Source organism: Athene noctua, chromosome 15 (assembly GCF_965140245.1).
Source record: "Athene noctua chromosome 15, bAthNoc1.hap1.1, whole genome shotgun sequence".
NCBI lineage: Eukaryota > Metazoa > Chordata > Aves > Strigiformes > Strigidae > Athene > Athene noctua.
Window position 1 is genome coordinate 6,926,078 of NC_134051.1, and position 17,458 is coordinate 6,943,535.

At 43.1% G+C, this 17,458-nt stretch overlaps 1 protein-coding gene across 4 annotated transcripts in view; it reads left to right on the top strand.

The window, feature by feature from the left end:
- The first annotated feature begins 763 nt into the window (after positions 1-763).
- The window catches only part of SMURF1 (SMAD specific E3 ubiquitin protein ligase 1), a 47,148-nt gene continuing 30,453 nt past the window's right edge, over positions 764-17,458 (top strand). For all 4 annotated transcript variants that reach the window (XM_074918928.1, XM_074918929.1, XM_074918930.1 and 1 more), the window contains exon 1: positions 764-943. In XM_074918928.1, the coding sequence (XP_074775029.1) occupies positions 889-943 (55 nt within the window). In that variant the 5' untranslated portion in view covers positions 764-888. The remainder of the gene's footprint in view (positions 944-17,458) is intronic.

Here is a 17,458-nt window from a genome sequence, read left to right on the forward strand (position 1 = left end):
CTGAGCCGGTGGCCCCAGCTGCCCAGGGCTGTGGCCATATTACTCCGAAACTCCACATGTTCGATGCGCACGTGTTCACACCCGTTCCCTTGCCACCTTCCATGTCACCCTCCATGCCACAGCCACCTTCCATGCCACCCCCAGGCACCCCTGTGCACCCTGCATGACACCCTGATACACCCCCATGCCACCCCCCCACCACCACCATCCTGCATGTCACCCCCATGCACCCCTATGCCACCCCCGGACACATCCACACACCCTCCAGCCCACCATCCGTGCCACAGCCATGTCACCCCTACGCCACCTTCCACGGCACCTCCAGGCGCTGCCACCCCCCCACCAGGCCACCCCCCCTGCATGTCACACCCAGGCCACCCCTGAGAACCCCCTAGTCACCCTCCATCCCAGCCTGCATGTCACCCCCAGGACCCCTTATACGCCCTCTATGCCATGTCACCCCCCCTGCACCCCCAGACACCCTGTGGCCCCCCGCGACCACCCCTCATGCTACCCCAGCCTCCTTCCTCCCGCCAGGGGGCGCTACGCCTCCCCTCACAGCGTAGCCTCCGGCGCATGCGCTCTCCTCCCCGACCTTCCCAAGATGGCGGCTCGGCGCGACCGCGCCGCCCTGCGCGCTGACGTCAGCACCCTCCGGCGTACGCGGGGCGGGGGTGGGGGCGTGGCCAGGCGCGCTCTCCGCGGCCGGGCCGGGCCGGGCGGGCGCGTCGGTCTGGCGGCGGCGGCGGCGGCGACGGGGCCGGTTGAGGCGAACGGCGGAGCGCGGAGGCCGGGGCTCGACGGCATCGCGACGAGCGGGCGGGGCCGTATGGGGGGGTTGCGTGGGGCCGCCGGTTGATTTCGGCGTTGCCACCGCCTCCCGGCGCGATGTCGAATCCCGGTACTCGCCGGAACGGCTCCAGCATCAAAATCCGCCTCACAGGTAACGGGGTGGCGGCGGCGACGCTCTGCGTGTGTGTGTCTGTCTGTCCTCCCCTCCTCATCTCCTGGGGCTCGGTCTCCCCACCCCTCACGCCGCCAGGCCGGGGAGGGGGCGGCCGCCCCCTCCCCGGCCTGGCGGCGTGAGGGGTGGGGAGACCGGGCCCAAGGGGGGGGCAGCGGCGTGAGGGGAGGCCGTGGGACCGAGCTCCGATCGTTACTTAACTTTTATCCGCTGTTTTTTGGTCCCGCTTCCACCTCCGTGGCCCGGCAGAGCCTCTCTTAATTCTTATTTATTTATATTTTTTTCTTATCCCCTCCCTCCCCGCCCCCCCCCCCCCCCCCTCCTCCCAACCCGATCCGGTGTGGGTTCCACCGGCTGCTTCAGCCCTCTTGGGTTGAAACAAATTTGGAAGGCGGTGTGTGTGTGTGTGTGTGTGCTTTTTGAGGGCGGGGGTGTCTCTGTCTCCCCCTCTCCTTGCAGGAGACTGGGGCACCTTTCTTCTTTCTGGGGTCTTTTCTGCTTCTTTCCCCCTCGGGGAGACCCTGTGATACTCCCCGCCACTCCCATCCCCTCCCCTGGCACCCAGCCCCTTCCTGGGGGCTTTTCTGTACTTTCCCCGTGGGGGGGTGTCATTGTGTCCCCCTCTTCCAGCAAGCCAGAGCTCCTTGCTCCTTCCTGGGGACTCTTCTGCACCTTTCTCTTGGCGGGGGTGTCTCTGTGTAACACTCCCCTCCCTCTGCATCCAGCAAGCCAGACCACCCTGCCCATTCTTGGGGTGTCCTCTGAACCTTCCCCAGGATTTCCAGGGCCACCTCTCCCACAGACAGGCTTTCAGCAAAGCCTTTGGTAATTTGCTTTGCTTCGTCTTAATTAATACCCCCCCGCCCCAGCCTCCCGTTGGTCGGGGAGGAGAACTCGGTTGCTAATGAGAAAACGTGCATTTAGTTGCTTTTAGCTTTTTTTTTTAAGTAGGGGTTTTTTTTTTCCCTCCTTCCTCGCAACTTCCTCTCGCCTGGCAAATCGTGCATTCAACTTTTGAAGTTCCTTCCCCGAGCGAGAGGTGACACCAAAAGCGGTGTGTGTCGTGCCTCCTTACGAGGCCTCTGCGAGGGTGCACGTATGGATGAGCCAATTCATGTTGCATCCTCAGAGATCTGGATTAAGTCGTCTGGAAGCTGTTCCGGTTGATGCCGAAGCTGCTTCTTTAATGGGAAGAGACACAGCTTCTGCTCTGTGAGACTGTTGGATGAATTATTAATAAATAAGGTCCAATCTAGTCTTTCAAAGGCAACAGGTGGATGCTTGGAGATCTCTTGGGCTAAAGGAGCCTTGGTGCTACTTCGAGTCACTGGCATTGATCTATATAGAGTTGTTTCCATGGGTGCATAAAACATTGTCAATTAATAAGAAAACAGCTCTAGTTAAACTTCAGTTACAGGTTAACTTGCTTCTGGCATGTAACACAATCAGAAGCAGCTCTTCAAAAAAAAAAAATCCTGGTTTTCTTTTAATCCTTTTTTTTGATTCTGCACTGCTTGTGCTTTAGAAGAGCAAAGTTTGTGAGGATAATGTAAATCTGAAAATCCTTTCCTTGGACGTGAGAATGCTGAAAATATTTTTAGGTTGTATGGGTGATGTTTTATCTGAAATTAGTTTTGTGGCAATGTGTGCTGTCAACTCAGTCATTAATGTGGCTTATTTTTGTGCAAGTCAGTCAATAAAATTATTGTGAGTTAAGTTACCTAACGTCGTGGTCATAGCCCTTCTTCTGAGCTGGAGGATATCATGATAATAACAGAGAGAAGCTGTTGGTTTTAATTTTAAAGGATGAATGCAGCATCAAAATGCTTTTTTTACTTTTAGCGTGCACTAGTCTTCTCTCCTAGCTGAGAACATTTTCTGGAAGAGACTGAAGTTTCAGTTTATTGAGCAACTTCATGGATTTTTTTTTTTTACTCTCCTTTTTCAACTATATTGAAAAAATCTGCTTGCTCAAACACATCTTCTGTTTTTACAAGCAAGAAACCTGGGTGGTGTGACAGAAATTGCTGTATTTAATCAAAAAATAAATTGCTTTGGGAGAGGTTTAGCTTTAGAATCATTAGGTGATGCTGTATTCTTGGCTTTGCTGGAGACTAGTGTGCTGACTTACCTGTTTCAAATAGCTGTAGCTAGCGTGGCTTTTGTCTTCTCATCTGTTTCGCTATTGGGAGATTTGAGCAGATTTAAATCAAGAGAGAGGACCTTTTCTGTTATGATTTACTACCTGCATTGTGTTTCTCGTGATTAGAAACCATTTATGTTTTGCACTACGGAAAATCACTGTGTAAATACCACTTAGTCTGAAGATGCCTGTGAGCATTACTTTCTAAATGGGAAGTGAACAGTGGTAGAATCTTTCATGCTTTTTTTTCCTCATATATTGGAAAGGTATTTATATCAGCATCATGTTAGGATTATTTATGTGAATATATCTAAAAGCTCTGGATTCTCTGATGATTATCAGAAATCATCTTCCAGCTTACACAGAATGGTGTCGGTCCTATCCTGCTACAAATCATAGTAAAGTAAAATGGCAAATAATATATATTAAAACAAAAAAACAAAAAAACAACAACATCAGCAAGCAAGTTAGATGGCAGGTTAAAATGACTTTGTGTCCTATGGATCTCAAACATGCTAATCTCGCGTTGTATCTCAGTTTCTCCAAAAGCCTGTTTCTCTTATTTCCACTGGAGCTTTCACTACTGAGCCAGAGACATTCATGGCCTTGTTTCTTGCTGCTTGGAGCAGTTCTAGGCAACATAAGGTAAAACTTACTGTTAAGTCTGTGGTCTCTTCGTATCCATCCTGTCATCAGGGTAGTGCAATGGTGGTGGAATTACCAAAACAGGGATGGAAATAATAAAGTTATATTGTGAGTGGATGTGCTCAAAAAGTCTGCTTGGGATCTGCTGGGTCAGGGAGGAGCACGACCCACAGGCCAAGGGACCTTCACAGAGCACGTGTTCCTTTTTTACTGATGTGCTTCTCTGAAACCTTTGTTTGCTGCTGCAGTCACTGTTCCCTGGGGAAGTTCCAAAGGGTTCATCATCTCCAAGGCTTACGTGTCTTGTTCATACTGTTATATCACCCAGAAGTACTCGTGAAAACTGCAGTCTCATTGTGCTGAGTATCGGAGATGTTCCTATTCCAGGTAGCTTGCAGGCGAAGGCTGCAGATGGAAAAACTATGAAGAAGTGGACTAAACATGCAGCTTCTCTACCAAAAAATGCTGAAAGTTGTGTTCTGGCTTCATCAGTACTGGCTTTTTCAGCAGTGCTTCAGCTGAGGTGTTAAAAGCTGGCTGGCGTCTGGTGCCATTGTGGAACTGAGAAGAGACTGGGAAGGAAAAGGCATTAGTTTAAACTTTATGGATCACTTCATAGATGGAGGAGGAAGCAGGGAGGATTTCATGTATCAGGTCAGATGGCCGTATCGAGGGCTGATGGCAAAACCAGTTTCTTTAACAGAAAAGCAGGAGTTGGTATAACAGGAGAACACAAATAGTCGTCTCCAAGCACCTCACTTAGTGAGGTTCAGAGTGCTCAGGACTGTGAAAATGCGTTCCTGCTGGGCAGACCTGGCCTGGGAAGGTGCTGGGCTGCTCTTGGTTGTGGGTAGGGTATAAGGAGGGAGGGTATAAGGTGAGAACCCTCCCAGGTGCGAGGGAGAGGAAAGCGCAGTGTCGGCAGCATCAGGGAGGGAGGGGTGAGGAAGATGTTGAGGAAGGGGTGGTTTTGGTGAGGTGAGGAGTCAGAGGGGGTTTGTCGGTGGCAAGTTTGATTCCTGTAGGAAAGGTGATGGTGCTGAGCAGTGGCAAAGAACAGGAAAGAGGTGATGCAGACCAGTATCCTGAACGCCAATGTCAGTTCGCTGTAGTCAGCGCGGTTTAGGGAAGTCCCATCCACAAAACCTGACCAGTTGGTAGCTGTTAAATGGGTGGCTTTGGGTCTTTTTGCAGAGAAGCATTTGTAATTTAAGGAATACAGAAAAGAATATAGCGACTTCAAGTAAAAAATAAGATATATGTTGCCTTAAGAGCAGTGTTCTCGTAGGATTGTTACAAAGGCACAGGTTAAAACGTGTCACAAATGTCAGTATATTTTGCTTCCCTTTCATGACTAATGTATTGATCGATGCAGCAAAGTTAACTGACTGATCAATAGCAACACTAATATTGGTGACCTGGGCAGTTTTATGTCCAGTGTTCAGAAACAATGAATATCTGTGTAGGGATCTCTCCATCAGACGTCGTAAATACTTCATAGACTGTCTGTAGTTTTATGGTTGTACATTAGAAGGACTATGGGTTACGGGCTAAGAGCAGTGGTGCAAGAAGGCAGAGACGACTGGCCGCTCAGCCCAGCCTGCCTTGGCATTTGCAATTTAATATTGAGCCGGTTTTGTGCAATGGGGAACACAGTGGGAAGCGGCAGTTTAGTAGCTCCAAATTTATTTTGCATGGTAATCTGGGAGTATGTCGAAATCTACGTCTCGTTATTTTCTTCTCGGACGGATTTTTCTCTACTCCACGTCTTCTGGGAGCGGGTTGCCTGGTTGTGGTTGGAGCGCTGGGCTGGAACTTGACGCTGAGCTTCGCCGCAGATTTCCTGTGCGATGCTGAGCAAGGCGCTTAATCTCTCTCTGCCTCTCTTCCCCATTTGTGTTATGAAGAATTAGCATTTTCATGAAGGTAAATTTGTGGCTCTTCAGAGCCCCTTTGATAGGGATGGCAGAGAGGCTTGGGGCATATAACTACGGGGACTTCAACAAAAAAAATAAAATCTTGCTTTCATGGGGGGAAGTGGAGAGTGCAGCCTTTGCAGCCAGCCAGCTGGCATCTTTGGGCTGCCGGAGTGGGAATCCAAAGAGCAGCCTTTTCCTCTGGGCAGGCTATGGGTAGCGAGTCTCCTTTTTTGTTTCTCTCAGTAAGTCAAAGCTGTGCCAGCACCATTGTCCTGGTGGAAGTAAATTAAATCTCCAAAAGGAGTTTGTTTGAATATCCCCCTCAGGCAGGGAAAGTAGAAACAATAACTACTTTATTCCTAACTTGAAACTTTCTTTTCTCAAATTGAATGTCTTCATATAAAGAAATGCAATTTGGGATGTGGTTGTGTAGTTACTTAATGATTTCTTCTTTTTTATTCCATACCGTCCACCGTCGTAAGAAGAGTTTTCTCATCCATTTCCTTAAACGGCTTTATCACATTTCTAAAATTTTGTAGCAGCATAACTTCTGTGTGTATTGCAAAATTAAGCATCAATCCCAGGGTCAAATAAGCAGTGTTTCCAATTTCTCAGTGAGGAAGTTGATTTTACACCACAGTGTTATGTGTGCCGGGTAGCTGACCTCTCACTGACAGCAACTCAGAGACTGCTAAAACTGCCACTGTAAATAAAGATAAACGAGACCCCTCAGTTGTTTCTGTAGCTGGCTGGAGATGTGCTTGGTGGGTCACAGAGTGAAGTACTGTATGGAAATACCATCCCTCTGTGTGTGTTTGGAGGTTTACCTGGATTGCTGCCCAACTTGAAGTAAGTCCAGTTGACACGCTTAAAGTTGGATTAATCTGGTTAGATTACTTGCTGCTATTTATGGTTCTAGAGTTAACTACTCACTCAGCTGCCTTGTTGGTTTGGGCCACGTTGGTTGAAGTAAGGTGATAGGGCAGAGTGGTTTGGAAAAGATGCAGGTAAATCTGTCGGTGAAGTTTAGGTACATACACAGCAGAGCAACTCATTTAAGACTTGAATGAAGAGAATATTAAAAGAAAAAAAAAAAGCTAGGAGAGATAGTTCCATCAGCCATCTTTTTCCCTGAATTAGGAATTGTATCTTTTTTGTTACATTTTCCCATTATGATTCCTCTGGAAATGGTCAAAATACTACTGTGAAAAGGACCAAATCCTGGAATATCATTGAAAGCTTTTGCCTGTATTAGTGCTTTGATATTTTTCATGAAAGCTGATGCTGATTTATTCTTCCAGAGTAAAACAAGCTGTTACTGAAAATGGTTTGTTCTTTCCTATACCATCAGTTGAGGGGAAGAAAAGGAGTTGGTGATACCTTGAGTCTCAAGATAGTTGTTGACAACCACCACATCATTTCTCCTGTTGTGGATCTGTTTAGGTTTTAGGGTTTGTCTGTGTCAAGTTGTCACTTACAGTCCTCGATGCTCTTGCCAGCACGAGGATGCTGCCTCTTTTGACAGTGAGGACAACACTACAGTTGATAAGACTTCCAGCTAGTTTTACCTTGATATCATCTCACCTTCTTTAGCATGTATACTGGAAAGCCTGCAGTTAAGCGTGCATGTAGTTGACATCGAGCACTTGTGTTATGGCTGGTGGTGAGGAAGCTGCACTGCTTTCAGATTTTGATGTTTCAGGTGCTTACAAATGAGTTCCTGCAGATACTGCTGTAGTACTCATGATGTTATCTCCTTGCTAGTCTGCTGACCACCATTGCCAAAAATTTGTCACCCACCATGAGAAGACTGGTAGAAGAAAACCTGTGCTCATCCTTAGCTGCTTCAATACAAATTCAGCTTTCCCATGTAAGCCTAGCTCGAGAATTTAACCTAAGCTGCTGGACTTCAAAAAGCTGAGGTATGTGCATGTGTTACCTTCTGTTGGCCATTTGATTTGGGGAGAAGAAAAAAACAGAAGAGAGAGTAGTGATTTCTTAAACCACACAGCAAGCTTTGCTAGAGCTTGTTTATTAGTATATATCAATTTATGAAAGATTTATTTAAGTATTAATGTAATACAGGAAGAAACCTGCACGTATGTTTGCTAAAGGAGAGTCAGTAGGTCGGTAACAGGTTAAGATGCTACATGTTTTTAAACTTTGTTTCACATCTCTTCGAAGGGGAGTTCAGTAATTTCTGAGAGGGGATCCCTGGGGATATTTTTCTGTTTTCCATCTCTTTGTGAAAGTCTTGAAATGCAATGGGAAAACATAGCAAAAATGTTAAAAGTTTTTCTTTCAAATATTTTCTCTTGAACTGGCAACTATATTGGGTATATTTGAGGGTATAGGAGCTGGATGATAAATTTGACTATACTCTAGTTGAATTGGCAGAATAAGCATGCATGCTGTTTTAGAAAGAATCTCTCCACAGGGCTGTAATGGCTTGATGCCTTCCTCTTCAGTAAGTCATTTTTGTCAAGTTAAAGGCCAAAATTCAAACTGGCTTGTTGTCAAGGACACTAAGCACAGCAGGCGAAAATCCCCAAGGCTACCCAATTCACAGCATAGATAGATAAAGCTGGCAGAGCATGGTTTACTTTTCCTTCCCTCCCCCATGAAAAAATCCTCTTTCCTGGGTTTTTTTGAGGATATGGACACTATTATGCATACTAATACAATTTAACAGAAAGTATTTAAATGGAAGGTTTGTTCATCTGTTTGTGGGTAAAACAATCCATTATTGTTTGGGAGTAATGCAGAAATAATGCACAATCCCCCCAGTGACTGCGTGGTGCTGCATGCTGCTCGCCGTTCCAGCTGTGCTCACCTCTGCCACAGCTGGAGGGAATTGTCATTGGCCGAGCACCGGCTCCAGCATCGCGTCCCGGTGAGCACCGGCCCTTTACGTTGGCTGTTGTGTGATGAAGCAGTTCAAATGGGCTAAGCTCATAATCCTCAATTGTGCTGTTATGACCATAAGAAATGATGGAAAATCCTGTGGAATTAAGTGTTTGTAATAGCTTTCTATTTTACACTTTGGTTCCTGATTCTCTCCTAAGAATATACAGCAGCCCATTGAGGAATAAAGGGCAATGTTAAACCACACTATTAACTTCAAGTATTATTGACCACTAGAAGACTCCAGGAATATTACATGTCCCTGAATGTCCTCACTAATGTGCAGGTTTAGCCATGGTTGGAGTTTTTTGAATGGTAGGTGTTTCTTTCCCAACTGGGTAGCTATAAAGGGGCCCTGCTGAAGAAAATAAAATTTGTTTCTTTTTCCCTTATAGGTAACCTTGTATTATCTTTCTCTTGCAGAAGTTTTTGCTTTTACAAGTAACCAGTAGTAGGCAAAGAAATGTTTTCAATAGGATGCAATCTTTTTTCCTCGAGTTGATGAGGTCTTTCTAGATACATTTTATTATTTGGAGTAAAATGATGTTTTTCATATGAGTGAATTAGAGGAATAACATTTTCTTTGACCTTTTAATATGTTTGCATTTTTGTCTTCCATAAAAACTTGCCTACTTCCTCTAATGGTTGGACTAAAAATGCATATATTCTTATAAATTTAAAGTTTCTGTTTCTTGTTTACTTCACAAAATGGCAAATTAAATTTGCATGTGTTAAAATTTAGTCTTCTAATCCAGCTCTCCAGTTTTCAGGACACTATATTAAAAGCTCTCCTTTGTATTTTTCTCCTTAAAATAAAGGATAAAAAGCCATCAAAGATAGTTGACTCTATTTATTTTGAATTCAAGGCAACTACTAACATGAGTCTGAATGCTCTTTTTTTCATGGTCCTGACTTTTCTTGCTCACACCCTGAATGTGGCCTGTATTGCATCCCCAAAGCAAACCGGATATTACAGCACAAAGTTCAGTCCCTGTGGTCATTTTTTTTACATCTTCTAGGACACAGGGTGTATGACCCCAAAAGTTTATTGAAAAGGAAACATCTCTTGAAATGCATGTTCTCTGTTTTCCTGAGGAGCAAAAGAGGAAAATAAAACAGTCCAGGGTGCATATGAAAATTAACTGCATGTATGGATTGTGTTGTTGCTTTAACATCATTGTTTTGATCACACAAGTGCAGAATTTAGAAAAGCAAGGAATTCCAATTCGATTCAGACTTGCAGTGATTGATATGCTTCCAGGGGAAGCCTTGTTCTTTATCCTTGCAACTGATGTGGTTTGGGTTTTTTCACATGTGCAGACATTTTTATATGCATGTGGGAACTTCAGTTTAAACTCAGAATTAAAATGCACAGGTGTCATATTCTACAAGCATAAGTCTAAGGCTTCTTTAAGCATTAATGGGAAGAGAATCGGTTAGATTTGGTAAATTTTGGGTTCAGAATTGAGTAGGTGAATGTAGGCTAAAGGTCTTATGGCAGCCTTTAAAAAAAATTGGGTGAATTTTCTGGGCTCTTGAAATGACACTAACTTCACCATTATATATAATAGAAATTCTAAGCAGTATCTCTTGTATCTCTTTCTCAAAAACACCTGCAGACAGGTAACCATCGTGCTACGTGCAGTTGGCATGTTCATATTTCATGTGTCTGTAAATACCCTACTAAACAACAGATCAGAGAGAACAGAAATGGCTTGGTGGAAAAAAAAAAAAATGCCTGAAGTGTTGGGGGTTTTGGAATTTGCAGAGAACTTCTGTGTATCCAGTTTTTCATCTCCTAGCTATTTCTTACATGAAGTGTTTTTATGCTGCGATCTGCTGATACATTTAACCCACTCCTGAAATTGTTTTTAACCAGAGTGAAAATACTTCTGTTGAGGGCCCTTTTTCACAGATGAGTGCTGAAATAAGGTGAGATAAGGTTAAAAGGCATAAGTGAAGTTAGGGAGCTAGTAGGTGCCAGCGAGTGGCACAATGTTTGAAACACGGCGTGGTCCATCAACCCGTGCATGTACTGGAGTCAGAGAAGGGGTCTGAGTTGTTTGACTTGGAAGTGGTGTGATATAATCACACATGGGTTTAAAATCTCTGCCCCTGCCCCTCTTCCCAGAGATCCTATAATTTAGTAAGTAATCCAACATTAAATCTGTGACTGTAAAAGCACAGGCTATAGGAATAAATGTCTGGCTCTTTGTAAGACTGACTTCTGCATGTTGTGCGATAATTAACTAAAATATAGTATGCTACATGTACAGCTAACGTGCCACCATAGGAGCACCTACGTCTTTTAATTCCTTCTTTCCAAGATTTTTAGGGAATTGAATGTGACTTTTTTTGAGATGTATTAATTAGATGTGTCTGTTACAGCACAGTAAATGAGCACAGGTATGAGAGTCAGTTGGCCAGACTGATACCAGCGTGCAACCCCTAGATCTGCTTAGGGTAATATAATCAGTTCCAATAATTACGCTGTCATCAGCTCTTATTAGTAGTGCTTTTACGTGGTCTACAAAGAGACTTAGGCAAACAAAAGAAACATGTAAATGGGCGCTTTTCTGTATTGTGCTCTTTAGTTTAAAATTAAATACCTTCTCAGAGTTAAAGGTCTATCTGGTAACAGGGTAAATAATGCTTTAGTATAATCCAATAGCTTGGCTTAGACTTGCACTCATGGTGATTTTTTTTTTGTTGTTGTTCAATCACAGAAGTAATTTGACTTCTCTACAAATAATGTTTTTATAAACTTCAATAGAAATTAGCAAACCAGCCATCAAGTGGGATTTATAAAAAGTTCCATGGGAAAATGTGTTGTAAGTAGTCTGCAATTCAAGGCATTTCCTTCGCAGGATGCTTATCAAGCCTCCATGTGCTACTTCCAAATTGAACTAGAGCATAGATGAGAAGGATTTTTGATAGAAGGGGGGGGTGGGGGGAGTAGGGAGAAAATAAAACCCCATTGGAAAGTAGTACCATGTTTTTTTATCATTGCCTTAGGATGTAGATCCTACAAGTGTTCAGAGAGAAAACAGACTTTGAAACACCAGAAGGAAACAGATTAATCTGTGATGTTTGAGATGATGCTGGTAGTGTAAACGTGATTGAAATAGTCATTGTAGGAGTGGTGAGTAAATATACTAGAAGTCTTTGGATAAACTGACTTCTCTTTGATAGTCTGTATACCAAGTAAAGACAAAATGTCCTGCTTGTTTCTGTGATGTTTCTTCACCAGGGAGGCTGTATCAGGCGGAGCAGCTGCCAGTTTCAGGACGGTCATGCTTCCAGACACTAGTTTATGATAGCAGCAACCAACAACTCATGCAGGAGATCCCGGTCGTGGCTGCCAGCCTCCTCTGGGGTGGTGGAGTTAAGATGTTGCAAGTCCAAGGGGAAGAGGATCCAGCAAGTATTTTTGCAGGAATTTCTTCTGGATTGGAAAGCTGATATTAATCAGTTTTCTAGGCTTTTGGTAGTTTTACAAATCAGCCGTGAAACCTGGCATACAGAAGCTGTCTACAGATTTCAGGAGATGGTGCTGCCTTAGTTGCCCATCAGGTTGATGGATAAACTTATGTGACAAACTTAATCTTCTTTCCAGACTAAAAAATTACCAGACTGAATAAGGGATCACACCTGTCATTCTCTAACTAATTTTTGGCTCTTCATCTGATTTCAGTCAAATTTGATAAGGGCAGAGATGTTAAGCATAGCGGGTCTCCAAGACTCGTGGAGATGAGTAGCTTGGTAGAACAAATCCCCACTCCCGTGGCCCGCCAGAGCTGCCAGAGGGGGCAAGGAGGGATGCCCAGTCCCGATTCCAGCCCTGTGGTTAGATGTAGAAGGAGCAACCTGGGAGAGTGGGAGAGGAGCTCTGAGGTAGGAAGGGGAGGGACATACAGGTATTAAGTCCACCGGACATATAGGTATTAAGTCCACCATGCACCTATAAGTAAATCAAGCTTCATGAATGAAACTCCTAATTCCATGACCAGATTGAGTATGTTGGTTTTCTTTTTTTTTTTTCCCCCAGAATTTAACAACATTCTCTGAGGGAAACATCCAGATGACTTTATCAAGCACCTGTAATAGCACTCTCTATACATTTGTTTTGACTTAAGGGTTTTGTTTTGCTTTTTAACCCAGATGAAATTGTGTGTTAATTCCTTACACAGAGATTCATCTGTCCTGCGAGCATGTCGCTTACAGCATCAGCCAATGCGTCAACCTCCTACTGGCATTTTTTAATTAAAAGAACAGCACTATCACTTCAAATTAGTGCCACATAGCTTATTTTAGTAAGGAGTGAAATGGTGTTTAAAGGCTTTTCTCTCATGAAAATTGTTTATTAAATTTTGCTCTCTTTTGGTTTTATCCAGTAGCTTGCCATTCAGTGCTTGGACAATATCTGATTCCTAGGTGTGTGAGTCCTGTTAGTGATATGAATGCAAATAAAAGGCTTGCTTTTAATATCTCAACAATTTGATAAATAGGAATCACCTCCTTAAAAAGCCCATACCAACAAACATTGTATTACTTTATGGTTTCCACAAAGCAAGCATTAGCCTGTTTTCAAGTGCATTCCCTGTGTTGAGAAGGTAGTGAATAAATAGATATTTCTGGGAGCTTCTGTGTCATGAACTGTGAAGAGATGTTTTTTGTAATCCTGTTCAGTGAAATTGTTAAGCCTCCCTTATACTAAATTACTGTGAGAGCAAGTAATATATCCAGTGAGAGCTAGCCCTAGTGAGAATTTTCCTCATACAGCATTTCATTTTATCTGGAATATTAGCACTGTTAACCATCCATGCGAAATGTAATGTATTGAATCTATTTAATCAATTTAAAATGGAAAGCAAACATCTTAGGCTTTGACTGAACCAGCTGCTCTCATGTTGGTTTTTTTTTTTGATATTATATTTTGGACTTTAGATGTGTTAATATAGGAGTTTGATAAGGAACTTTTTGTCTAGGAGAATTTTCTTCATCTGTTTTGTTGCAGGATCCTGTAGCCGAGTATAAAATCCTATGTCTGAATATGAAACATACACGTTAAGATTGTATAGGAAGAGGCATGGTATTTTTTCACTCAAACTCCAGTTTCTTTATGTAATAGCTTTGATCAAAGTATCTCAGAGCAGTAGTGGGATTATAATTTATTGATGTAATGGATACTGACATTTTGTACAGGGGAAATACAAACAGTTGCTGTTGCAGGTGAAGTGATGAATGTATAATGTTGAAAAAATTGTAACCAAACATCCTGGTCAGAATAATGCACTAAAACATTTTCATCAAGATTCCAGTCTTTGTGACTGGGGATTCACTTGGCATTAGAAAGGGGGTTTCCTTTATGGAGTAGCTTGCAAGTTGTTCTTAAAAGAAGTTGTGGGGGGAGGCCCACATAGGTTGCTGTTAAGCCACTGTTGAGAAACTGACTTTGCAATGAAAGTGTTTATTTTTTTTAATTAAAAAAAAAATATTTGCTAGAATGCTACATGCATACTGCATGGTATCCATTTTCATTCTAAACTCTATTTTTATTTTGCTCTCTGAAGCCAGTCTGTGACTAAAACATTCCTAGTGTCTTTTGGCTGGAGATTTAGTCAAGTACATTTTTCATCCTGCTTTCAAGAAGATGGTTCCAGCCTTGCTTGAAGCTGCTCCAAAGGAAATTTCCTTCTGTTGCAGGTACGGTGACAATGAGGGAAGACACTGCTTATGGTCCAGAGGCTTAGTGACGTCCTCTTGTTGTTGTCATGTCCTACCATGCTTAATCTGAAAACAAATTTAAGTATTTAACATAGCTAGATGGTACAAGATAAGTGTTGGAGTCACTCTGTATCCATGATGTTAGTTCTGCTTGAGCTCACTCAACTCATGAGTTGATTGTTAGCAGAATAATGTGGATAAATGTTTTATGGGCACAAAGGAAAGGGACTGTGTCAATGTCCATAGGTGACAGACCTCCCTCCCCTCCCCACCTTCTAATGAAATCGAAGGGTGTTTGCCATCACAGATTGGTTTTTCTTGCTCAACCATAGATTGGCTCTGACCACTCTGTTTTGTTGTTCATCTCTGGTGACTGTCAGTAGCACTGGGCTGAATAAACAGAGACTATTGATCAAATTTGAAGTCATTAACTTGGCAGTTTAAATAGATGCTGTCCTATATAATTAGAACAAGGGAGTAACACATAGGCTGATACAGCTTTATTCTGAATAAAAGCCTTCTTTTCATGAAATTCTTGTTTGGTGCTATTCAACTCTCAGTTTTGTGCCTCCTGTAGGTCATGCAAGAATTAGACATTTTGTTAAAAATACCTAAAGTGAAGAGGATGGCTTTGCTTGTGTAAGAGAGCGAGGACAGATACAACACGGATCTGCTGAACTTTGATACTAATTGGAAATTGTGTTTGGGAGGAGGGTGTGCTAACGTGAGGTTATTGGTTAACCACATCCAGCTAGAGCATGTCTTGGGGAGGAATACTGCTTAGTATTGCCTTCATCTCCAAGCGAGCAGCATTACATCTAGCTCTGAAGAAGTCATGGTTTTTGATTGTCCATCTTGCTGCTGCTCAGCTGAGAGAAACACATGCCTGTTAGATCTGGATGTTTATACTCAAACACAACGGGTGATTAATTATTTCTGAAGGAAGATGTTTCCTTTTAATGGCTACTGTTGTGTGATGTGCCTGTCAGCCTTCTAAATCATTTTAACATTTTAGATGGAGCATGGCCGTAAGACACACGGAGTATTTTGCTGCATGTGTTGGACTCCTTGAAGATCCATTACAGACGACGGGCGATGTAGTGTAAACGCACCGGCAAGGAGCAGCGATAATCTCATTAATGTATGTGCAGCGTGCGCCTGCAGACAGCCCGGTGCTCCTGAGTCACACTGCTGGGAGTCTCTAGAGAGCGTGCAAATTCAGCAGTAGGATGCACGTGTATTGACCCACATTTCCTCGGGCAGAGCAGCGGTCACGTGCATCTCATTGCTTGGAAATCAGATGAGAACTGATCTAACTTGGTTCATCCAGCATTTGCATGACCCGAGCCAAAGTGCTTTTAGGGATTTACCACTTGTGTGACTAATACGTGATTAGGTAGATTGTAGAGTGTGTGTATGTGCTTCTTGTAGACAAGACTTACCATATAACAAAGGCAGCATCGAAAAAGTCTCATATGCATCATTCTCTCATTGTAGCTTTCAGATAGGATGGGTTATTAAATCATGTTTTCTCTACATAAAAACTTTCATACTAATTCCTAAGAAAGTTTGTTACATAGGGATGTTCTCCCTGCAACAGACGGACAGATGTCTTGTAGAAGAAAATAGTGATTCTGTACTGGGGTTAATAGTAAAAAAGCAGGTGAATGAATAATAAAAATTTGGCTTCCAAAAGCTATGAATATCTTTATAATTGCAATCTTTTTTTGGAACAAGCCTTGCTTCTGTCCTGTTCTCCTTTCCCCTCTGCCACAGCTTCCTTGTTCCTGCACATACATACACCTCCCTCCTTCCGCATTAACTGGTGCCTCCACTGTCACCTCCCGCCCCACACACCCCCTGCGAGTTCAGCGATGCTGGCGCGGGGCCCAGGCTAATAAGCCGAGGCAGCTTATTGACTGGCAGATATCCAGCGTCGCTGCTGCTCACCTTTTAGCATCGGTGCCCTTCACAAATACAGTCATGTGTTTGGTGCTTCCTGGGTTTTTTCGTTTGTAAACAAGAAGGGTTTAAGGGAGCTCTCTGAACAAAGGAAAAAAAACAGCATAAAGAAAGTGGAGAGCAATTTGTAACCTCTCCAGCGGATGTTGGAAGGGATTACAACAGGCCGAATAATCACAAAGCAAACTACTGAAGATTTTAGAATTGAAAATTTCCAGGAATTAATATTCTAAAACAGCTGATGCACTTTATTCAAAATTAGAAGTGATGCCAAGAGTTTAATTTGGGCAAACAGGATTTTTCTCTCCTCTTCCTGAATTTAAACTTTGCACCTTTATTTTAGCTTTTGTACTGGAAATTACTAAAGTAATTTTTCCCTTTTTGTAGCTCGGTAATCAGTCTGAATTATTTTTTTTAAATTTTACCTGGAAAGCAAGGTGTCATTTTTCCAGTTTTTTTGCATGTGCCTCTTGAATGGTTTTGAACCTGATGGATATAATTTGAATATGAAATGGTAAGGAAGACAAAAATAGATGTGTGGCTGTGTTTTGCCCAGTGTCAGTACACATTGTTGCTGTAACAGGCTCGTGGTTACTGTTCCCGCAGAGCACCCGTCTGATGGTGGCTGCTGTAAGGGCGATCCTCCTCCGTGCTGATCGGGGGGTGGCTGTGCCGCTACCAACAACCAAGCTCTGCTCAGCCTGGCTGAACAGACTTGGAAAAAATACTGGATAGTGTGTTATTTGAAACCCTGCTCTGTTCTCAGCATACGGTATCAGTTGTGTGTGATGAATAAAACTGCTCAACTCCTTTTTTAGTACAGATTCGGTACAGCAAGGTATCCAGGTGGTGTTCTGAACAACTCTATGGTGGTTTTTTGCAGTAATACCTTTACTTGACTATTTTAAAACAAATGCAGTCTTCCCGTTTTCATAATCTATACTGTCTGTTCTGTAGCAACTAAAACCCTGCAAAAGAGTGGAGGTTAAAACTGTTCACTAAACATTACATGTGCAAGATCTGGGGTAATCATCAAGAAAATGAGTCAGTAGAATGTTTTAATTCCATCTAGCTTGGGCAAATCCTACACTTTTTCACACAAGACACTAAAAGCATTTATACCTCAGTAACTAAGATCCAAGTCAGGATCAAAACTTCATTTATTATGGACTATTAGGCTATGCCACTTCTTTC